General features: G+C 41.9%; 1 protein-coding gene across 4 annotated transcripts in view; it reads right to left on the bottom strand.

Annotated features, from left to right (window-relative positions):
• Nucleotides 1-860: 860 nt before the first annotated feature.
• ELMOD1 (ELMO domain containing 1) overlaps nucleotides 861-10,063 on the bottom strand; it is a 76,796-nt gene continuing 67,593 nt past the window's right edge. For all 4 annotated transcript variants that reach the window (XM_033204671.1, XM_033204673.1, XM_033204669.1 and 1 more), the window contains one exon: nucleotides 861-2,596. In XM_033204671.1, the coding sequence (XP_033060562.1) occupies nucleotides 2,424-2,596 (173 nt within the window). In that variant the 3' untranslated portion in view covers nucleotides 861-2,423. The remainder of the gene's footprint in view (nucleotides 2,597-10,063) is intronic.

The following is a 10,063-nucleotide window of genomic DNA, read 5'->3' as shown; positions in this document are numbered from 1 at the left end:
ACACACACACACACACTCCACAGGTTGTTGATGCTTTTGAAACCTCTCCTCTTCTTTTTCTCACCTCACTTTGTGTGACTGGGTGGAATGCGTCTTCCACAAAGTGGTGTGAATGAGAAATCTAATAATACTCAGAGCTCAAAGGAGCTGTCAGAGCTTGTTCATCCTAAGATTGTGCAGCCATGCTCAAATACAACAGAAAGAAAGCATCCTAGGAGCCGAGAGGGGAAACTCTTAGCTTTGTTGGCATCAACTATCTCTATCTGAACAGAAGAGACGCAAGCTGGTGTAAGTGCCGCATGCTGTCAAGCCGTGACAGTGACGTGGGACCGCAGTGGATAAAAAGAGACAATGAGCACATGTGGCTGTCAAAGGCTGGACTGCATGTGGAATAACACCTTCATCGACAGCAGCTGCAGCTACGGTGGAAATTCAGGGCTCCTCAGGCAGGCCTGAGGAACTAGGTTGACAAGTTCTCGGGAGACGAATATACATTCTTGTCATTACTCATGGTATCCACCATGTGCTAACCAACTCTTTTCCTTCCTCATTCTAAGAAGGGACACAGGACCATAGAAAGGCAAGGCAAAATGCTGCCACTTGGTACATGGCTGAAAGGGAAAGGATAATGCAATGCTAGAAGGGAGAGAACGGACAAGAAAACAATGGGTAGTTAATGTTTCTGCTTTATCTAGCAACAGCCAAGCCAGGTTTCCTAGGAAGTTATGAACCTGCTGACTCTGAATGATGGCGTGATTTATAGTCAGCTCCAGGTTGTCTGTTTTTGACATTCTGTTCACTCACATATTTGCATATTCAGAAGCTGTACGAGCACGAAACTATTAATATGAAATCCACTATACGTTACAGTAGAATGACATGTAATTTATTCATATAACTGACAATTAGGAGTACTCAAAATTCATTTAAATAAGCAAGTGGTTACACAAACACCTAATAATACTAAAATTGATAGTCAGAAGGTATAAAATACCATGGGTATGAAATGCCATGGTAAATACTATTCAACAGACTACAATCATAATTCCAAACTAAATCACGGTTTTTAAAATGATTTTTAGCAGTTCTGGAACGATTTGACTTTTCCCTTTCTAAGCAATTTACATCTTCCACTGATATAAGACAAGGTCGTTATTTTCAAGAAATATTGCAGAGTGACTTAGCTTAGGTTGCTCTCTTGAAACACATTTTCTTGCAAATTGTTTTTTTAATATTGCCCCTTGACATAGAAAACAAACTAGTCAGCACTTAGTTCCCCAAGCAAATATGCTTGGATCAGAACAGTGCCAGGGTGTAACACGGTTCCGCAAGAGGCAGGCAGTGAAAAACCTTTTGCAGTTTTTGAAATATGCTTATTTCTTTTCTGAGGCTTCAAGCATCATAAACTTAGGCATCCAAGCCAGTGGAGTTATGGGAATAAAATAGTTTGATATACAGATGACTATGACACAATTGCAACTGGGGTGAGGGGAAGTTACAATATAATTCTGCAGTACTTCAAACAAAAACAGCTCCTACCTAAAGTTACTTCTTGTAAGCCTCATTACATTTTCATGAAGCGTAGCTATGTTTGCAGGAACAGTTTGGCTTATCATGTGTCTGTCTGTATTATTTTATTTATTTATGTATTTATTTATTTTTGAGATGGAGTCTTGCTCTGTTACCAGGTTGGAGTGCAGTGGTATGATCTCGGCTCCCTGCAACCTCCGCCTCCCGGGTTCAAGTGATTCTCCTGCCTCAGCCTCCCGAGTAGCTGGGATTACAGGCATCCACCACCGCACCCAGCTAATTTTTGTTATTTTTGGTAGAGACGGGGTTTCACCGTGTTGGCCAGGATGTCTTGATCTCTTGACCTTGTGATCCGCCCGCCTCAGCTTCCCAAAGTGCTGGGATTACAGGTGGGAGCCACTGCACCCGGCCCTGTTTGTATTATTTTGAAGTCTTATACTTTATCAGAATGAGGTCCAAGCATGAACCTGGCTTGAAAAGCTAGCAGCAGTAGTCATGAAACATATCAATAAATTAAAAGGCTTTCACAGAACAAGATTCGGCTAAACCTCTTACATACAAAATACAGCGAGAGAAATACAATTCTTTAATGCTGAACTATGAGGGAGAGGAAAAAAAGTCTAAAAAAATAGAAAACTCTCTCCATACCTGGGTGTCAAGGCAAGATGTAACACTGCATAATGCCACAATATGAGCAGTCACTGGGTGACAGATACTCCAGAAACAGTGGTCTCTGGGGATCTCGGAATTATGACCAAGAGATGAAAATACTGTACCAAAAGGCATGCATACAATCACTGTGTGCATTCAATGCGTGAGCTGCAACCTAAGCAGAGATCTAACAAGACAATGAGGCAGTGTTCCAGGGTATCCATTAAAACTGGCGTGGGCAACTACATGTTGATTAAACCTTCCGAGGCAGCAAAATGTGGGCACAGCGCCATGTCTGGGTTCTGCAGCTGTTTTATGATCCTCTTGCGGAATTTCTCCCTCACACGATTAAATTCCATTATGTCCATGGGGTCCTCTTCGATCCAAAACTTATGAAATTCGTGCATCAAATAGCCTGTTGGAGACAATACAACGATAAAAATACAGGAGAAAAAAAATTCTTAATCACATTCAAAACCATTCTGAATGCTGAGGGAGATGCTGAACCAAGCCACAGCAACCATGGAGCTCAAAGATGTCAAAATCTAGAAAATACCACTGTTTAAGATTATTCTTTAAAATCAGTGCAGTTGAAGACTACCAATCTGCAAGCTTGTTGCAATTGGCCCTGGAATCGTTCTCATTCTTCCCAAGCAGGAAGACAAATCAGTTCTGTCATCTCTTGAATATGAATCACATTGGGAACATTGTCTGCAAGGCTGACAGTGACTACTTCATCCTTCTCCTCCTAATTAAATTAACGTAACGGTCCAATTTTTCCAAATCACCCCACTCAGCCTTTATTCTCTTGATATTTGATATAACTAAAGTTTTAAATTACCCCAACAAATCAAACAAATGCATTCTGACACTCTATTATGAGACAATAAAAACTGTAAATCAACCCTGAACAACACAGCCTGGTCATAAAACCACATGAAATTGTTAATAAGACTTCCTTGCTCTGAAGCAATAATTTCATATTCAAATCCTTCGGTGTCTCAAAAACGCTACCCACGAGTGATCGGGATTGAAACAATTTGGGTAATAAATGTGAAGTATTTGATATAAGAACCTATTCATTGTGCTTTGTTCCCCATTATGCCCCCTCCCATTACCACATTTGTTTAATTATTTTTATCTACCACATTTAGTATTGAAATGTGCATAGGCTGGGCACGGTGGCTCACGCCTGTAATCCCAGCACTTTGGGAGGCCGAGGCAGGCGGATCATGAGGTCAGGAGATCGAGACCTGGCACGGTGAAACCCCGTCTCTACTAAAAATACAAAAAAATTAGCCGGGCCTGGTGGCGGGTACCTGTAGTCCAGCTACTCGGGAGGCTGAGGCAGGAGAATGGCATGAACCCGGGAGGCAGTGCTTGCAGTGAGCCGAGATCGCGCCACTGCACTCCAGCCTGGATGACAGAGCGAGGCTCTATCTCAAAAAAAAAAAAAAAAAAAAAAAATATGCATAGTGTTTTTTTTTTTATAATGCTAGATACTTGTAGGTAGTAAACTACCACAAGCTCAGGTGTCTCTATATATTAGAAAGAAAAGTACTTAAGGAAGTAATCCTAGTTTAAAAAAAAGAAAAACAGCCAGGCATGGTGGTGCAAGCCTGTCATCCCAGTTGTTTGGGAGGCTGAGGTGGATCACCTGAGCTCAGGAGGTCCAGGCTGCAGTGAGCTGTGATTGCGCCACTGCACTCCAGGCTCAGCGACAGAGTGATATCTGTCTCAAAAAAAGAAAAAGAAAAAGAAGACAAAAGAAAAACAAATATTACGCAAACTTTTCTTTGTCTTAACATTAGAAGGAGGTAGAAAATAGAAGACAGGATTCTGGAGCCAGAAACCTGGTTTGAATCCTTGCTTTTCCACCTGCATGCATAAATGAAAATGGGGAAGGGGAGGATGAGAAGAGAATTTGGAATAAACATACTCAATACTAACAGTACAAAAAAAAAAATCAATACTTTTTGTTTTTTTGGTAACTATGTATGGAAAAATGCTTCAACATAATTTCATACATTTTAAAAAATCTTTACTCATATTTTATTTTAATACAAGATTAGGAGTGACCTTCACTGCCCCCAACACACATGGCCAGCGGCTGCTGGTCCACTTCCACAGACCCTTCCCACTGGTTACTTGTCTCATTACATTGTTAAGTATGCTTATACTTGTTTAAGTATGTGGTCTGTTTGTAAACATAGGAGGAGGGTTGGGTTGACTGTTCCATTTCTTTTTTTTTTTAAGTTTATTGTTTTTTTTAGAGGCAAGATCATGCGATATTGTTCAGGTTGTCCTTGAACTCCTGGCCTCATGTGATCCTGCTGCCTCAGCCGCCCAAATAGCTGGGACTACAGGCACGTGCCACTGTGCCTGGCTTATACCATTTCTTTTAGGACTAGCCTGCCTTTGGGCCCTTCATACACTAGAACTGACTGTTTTCAACATTTCTGATGACGGCACACACCAACCCATCACTCTACTGGCCTTGAGGCTACACAAGCCAGCGCTCCACTATCACTGTCATAGGAACCTGACCACATCAGAAAAGGCCCAAATCAGAAGGATCAGTCGCCCCAGAAGCCACCTCCTCTGTCTCTCTTCATCTGATGCTTGGATTCCCAGAGGCAGCATTCAGGCTTGAACTTCTCTGGTGACAACACTATTTGTTCCTTGGATGAGGAACCTGATTCCTATAAGCTTCTTTCTTGCCAGGCACTGTGGCTCACACCTGTAATCCCAACACTTTAGAAAGCCAAGTCAGGAGGATCACTTGAGGCCAGGGGTTTGAGGCCAGCCTGGGCAACACAGGAAGACCCCATTTCTACAAAAAATATTTTTTTTTTGAGACAGAGTTTTGCTCTGTTGCCCAGGCTAGAGCACATGGCGAATCTCAGCTTACTGCAACCTCCACCTCCCAAGTTCAAGCAATTCTCATGCCTTAGCCTCCTAAGTAGCTGGGACTACAGGTGTGTACCACCATGCCTGGCTCATTTTTGTATTTTTGGTAGAGATGGGGTTTCACCATGTTGGCCAGGATGGTCTTGAACTCGTAACCCCAAGTGATCCACCTGCCTTGGCCACCCAAAGTGCTGGGATTACAGGTGTGAGCCACCACACCTGGCTTACAAAAAGTTTTTTTTTTTTTTTTTCTTTTTTTGAGACAGAGTTTCACTCTTGTTGCCCAGGCTGGAGTGCAATGGCACGATCTTGGCTCACCACAACCTCTGCCTCCTGGGTTCAAGCGATTCTCCTGCCTCAGCCTCCCGAGTAGATGGGATTACAGGCATGCACCACCACACCTGGCTAATTTTGTATTTTTAGTAGAGACTGGGTTTCTCCGTGTTGGTCAGGCTGGTCTCGAACTCCCAACCTCAGGTGATCCGCCCACCTTGGCCTCCCAAAATGGTGGGATTACAGGTGTAAGCCACTGCGCCTGGCCAGAAAAAGTTTTTTAGAATAAGCTGGCTATGGTGGCTTGCACCTGTAGTCTCAGCTCCTCGGGAGGCTAAGGTGGGAGGATCATTTGAGCCCAGGAGTTTGAGGCTGCAGTGAGCTAGGATGGTGCCACTTCACTCCAGCCTCAGCAAGAGAGAGAGAGAGAGACTCTGTTTCTAAAAAACAAACAAACAAATAAAGGTTCTTCCTCATTCTGGGCCTAAATCTGTTGCCCTGTATTTCACAGAACAACTTCAATCCTTCTCCAACTCAAGTGTTTGATGTGTACTTTATGCCTCGAGCTTTTCTCTTTCCCTGCTTCTCCTCACCATTTCTCATATGCCATGATTTGGAGCCTGTTTGTCATCTTGTTGTTTTAGCGCACATGAACAGAAACTTGTTTCCTCTGATGTCAATATCTTATTCAACCAACCCAAAGAATTCAATCACCTGTCCATTTCAGTGACTGGGCAAACTCCTAAAATATTCCACGAATGATCTGGGGTACTTGTTAAAAACGCAGATCCTCCTAGATTTAACCAGACTTGTAATTCAATAAGATGAAACTCGTGTCACTAAAGTTGAGAACCTGTGGTCAAGAAGATTCTCTTTCTAAAAAGAAAGTTTCCTTGGCTTCCTTCTATATAATTTTTATTGTTCTAAAATAAATCTATGATAATTATAATTTCTTCTTTCCTTATATAAAATACATACATAAATTTTCCTGACTGGTCTCTGAGCTCAAATAAACGCAGCTATTTTGTATGTAGAGTCAGGTTTCCAATACTATGAATTAAAATCATTGATAATGCATCTCATTAGTATTTCATGAGTGACAGCATCTTTTCTCCTGTTGACAATGATAAACAGGCAATATGAAAAATCATCTTTTCTACAATGTGCAGGAATATTGGCAGCTCACTCTAAAGGTGATGTAGTGTGGCACAGTTATAGAAGAATATGGATTTATTTAGTTTCCCCATTTTCCTACCTTACACACAATTATAGAAAAACATCATGAAGGTTTAAAGGGCTTGGTAAAGGTAGACAAGTGGGTGGCTCCTAATCTGACACCATGCTCAGGATTCTCCTCTGAAGATTGAAGACTGATTCCCTGGGACTCTCTTTCTCTGTCCCATCAGGAAAATAATTAGAGACCGTGTAACACGATCTTAATCAGAATGCAGAGACGGTGGTCTGGCTTCCAAGGTGCGTATTATAATCATAAAACTCCACTCACTTATACAAATCACAGTGTTCAAAAATTCATTTGGTCTGATCCGTCAGTTAACTCATCTGCCGATGAACAAATATGAAACAGACACAGTACTAGGTATTGCGGATGAAGAAAAAGGCAGACTTCCTGTGGTCCCTAATGCTGGGTTTGTTGGAGAGAGGCAAACAGGAGTACAGTTGCAGCTGATGATTTGTTCACTATGGAAGCTAACAAAGTGGCATGGAAAGGAGAGGGAGAAAACAGAGGCCAGGCTATTTTTCTACGATCTCATTGCATTCTTACAACAGCTTTGTAGAGCAGGTAACACAGATATTACATCTCCATCTTTCAGATGCAGACATTGGGCTTAGATGAGTTCCTCCAATGGTCTACAAGAACAGGTACAGCTGGAAGCTGGAAACCAGGGCCTGAAACCAGCTGACTTTTCGCCACGGCAATAGGCTGCCTTTTCCAGTGCATTCTGTTCTTCTGGTTCTTATTCCTATGGAATAGTCCCTTCTTTTGGAGGTCAAAGAAAAAGTAGTTTCCTCTTCCTCTTCTGGCCTTCATACTTTCCCTTCTGCTCATTACACCTAACCTCACTCCATTTCAATGGGGCTGTGTGTTCAGTGGAGCTTTAGACTGAATGCAATTTTTGTAACATAGTGCCTTGGCAGCTCAGTGTTCACCGAATAATACTGTGAAGTCAGAAGGATGGAGCTATTATATTCTTACATTTTTCTGCCTAGATGGAATACTTGTTTTGAATATTAATTTGGCTCTCTGATTCCAGCCTGCAGCATATTTGTTGCTGCTTGAATGTCTTGATTTTGCTTCACTGCATTCAGTTAGTAGCGAGCAGAGACATATGCAAGGACACAGGTAATTGCAAGAATATTACAGAGGAGACATGTAGAACGATCATGTCTGATTGAGGAACAGTGAATCTAGGGCACAGTTTGTTTCCCTTAGAGAGGCCTCAGTCCCTTTGCTTACATACACCACAATCCTAGGGGGGTTGCTGCTACTTCTAAAACCTGATGAAGGCCTAAGGAAATATGTAATCCTATTGCATACTTGCTCATCTGGGCTAGGATTCTCTTGGAAGCATATCAATCCAGGCCAAGACTAATATTGCTTTTCTTTTGTAGAGATGGGGTTTCACCACATTACCCAGGTTGGTCTCAAACTTCTGGGCTCAAGTGATCATCCTGTCTTAGCCTCCCAAAGTGCTGGGATTACAGGTGTGAGCCACTGTGCCTGGCCTAGGCTAAAATTTCCCACAGAAACTAGACTCTCCTTTCTCCTGCAAAAAACATCAGCCAATATTTTAGCCTTCCATCCATCTATGCATCCATCCATCCATCCACCCATCCATCCACCCACCCACCCGTTACTACGTACCTCTACCCTGTACCAGGCTTTGTGCTGAGGATACAGCAGTGAAACCTGACCTTAAATGCCAATTCTTTATGATTCTAACTTTGACTCTTTCCTGGGAATGCTCCCCAACTGTGTGGCTCTGATATTCTCCCAGGTGCTCACAAATCACAAATCTGTAGCTTGAGCCTTTCTAATCTTTCAGCACTCCAGAGCCCTACATTATGAGAATGCCCACTCTGCAGCTCCACATGGATTTCCCAAGAGCAGCTCACCCTCAGTATGCCTAAAACTAAAATCACTCTACCTTCCCTCAAAACTACTTCCCTGACTTCCCTAATGAGCATGGTACATATAGAATAGGGCAAGTATAAGGGGCCAGGGAAACATGGCAAGAGGCTTTCTTTATCTGCATGTTGATGCACTTTGATGAGGCTTACTGAGCTCTTCAGGACTGCCCTTCATCCTGCTCTTAGGCTTCCAGTGCCATCTCTAGTCACCGGCAAACCCTATGCTCTACTTCTTAAATCCACATACTCTTTTGCTTTATGGCCTTCACCGGACCACTCAGCCACCATTGCCTTATTTCCTGCCACTCATCCTTTGGGTCTCTTCAAAAGTGGCATTTGCTTTGCAGAAACTTCCCTGACTTCCAGGCTGAGTGAGTTAAGGCAGCCACAGACTTTTTCAATATATATATATACATATATATATATACAGGAGATGGAGTCTCACTCTGTCGCCCCGGCTGGAGTACAGTGGTGCAATCTTGGCTCACTTCAACTTCCACCTCCTGGTTTCAAGAGATTCTTGTGCCTCAGCCTCCCGAGTAGCTGGGATTACAGGCGTGCGCCATCACACCTGGCTAATTTTTCTATTTTTTCATAGAGACAAGGTTTTACCCTGTTGATCAGGCTGGTCTTGAACTCCTGACCTCAAGTGATCTGCCCTCCTTGGCCTCCCAAAATGTTGGGATTACAGGTGTGAGCCACTGCGTCAGTGACTTCCAGTTTTTAGAAGCAGTGTCTTTACTTCCTCAATCACTAAATTCCTCCCACTACATTTTATTTTTTTTAAAGACTTTTTTGTTTCCCTGAAGATAATGCTGGACTCACTACATTTTAAGTATTTGTTTAAATGCCTGTCTTCCTCTGCATAGAACCTAATCCATAGTAAAATCTCAATCACATTTGTTGGAGATGCTCACTCAGAATTTTTATAGGAGTGAGTATAATCATCCAATTATCAAAGCAGGAGCTGTGATAATGCATGTAAGGGACTTACATTTTCCATTAACAAGTTGTAAAGTATATGTGTTTTATAATTTACTTTTCATTTTTATCTAAGTTATACATGCACGTTGTTCAGAGTCAAATAGTTTAACAAGTCTTGTTACAAAAACAAACAAACAAAAAAACCCCAAAAACAAAAAGAAAAAGCAGTCTCCTGCCCTAATTCCTGCTTTCCTAAAGCAACATTTCAATTCTTTTACCTGATTATTTTGGTTATCGATCTTCATAGCTCTAATCAACATGCTTTCCATTACTTGATTTAAAAAAATTTTTTTCTTTATAGAAGATAAAGATTTAGCTCCCACTCACTCACCCCAGCCACAGTCACTTATTTTCTCACCCTTTACTTTGTATTAATAACTGCCTTCTTTGTTTATTTGCCTGGCTTCCCCCTTAATTTAAGCCTAAACTATCTCCTAAATAAGCCAATGTCCTCGCAGTGTGTTCAAACATGGTAATATTCTGTCAATTTCAGGTTCTTCAAAGAGTCTCTCCCACAGCCTTCTGACCTTCTAGAATCTATATTTATTATTTGCAGCCAATTGCA

Source organism: Trachypithecus francoisi, unplaced genomic scaffold (assembly GCF_009764315.1).
Source record: "Trachypithecus francoisi isolate TF-2019V2 unplaced genomic scaffold, Tfra_2.0 Lachesis_group8, whole genome shotgun sequence".
Taxonomy (NCBI): domain Eukaryota; kingdom Metazoa; phylum Chordata; class Mammalia; order Primates; family Cercopithecidae; genus Trachypithecus; species Trachypithecus francoisi.
This window is presented reverse-complemented; position numbering and strand designations above follow the sequence as displayed.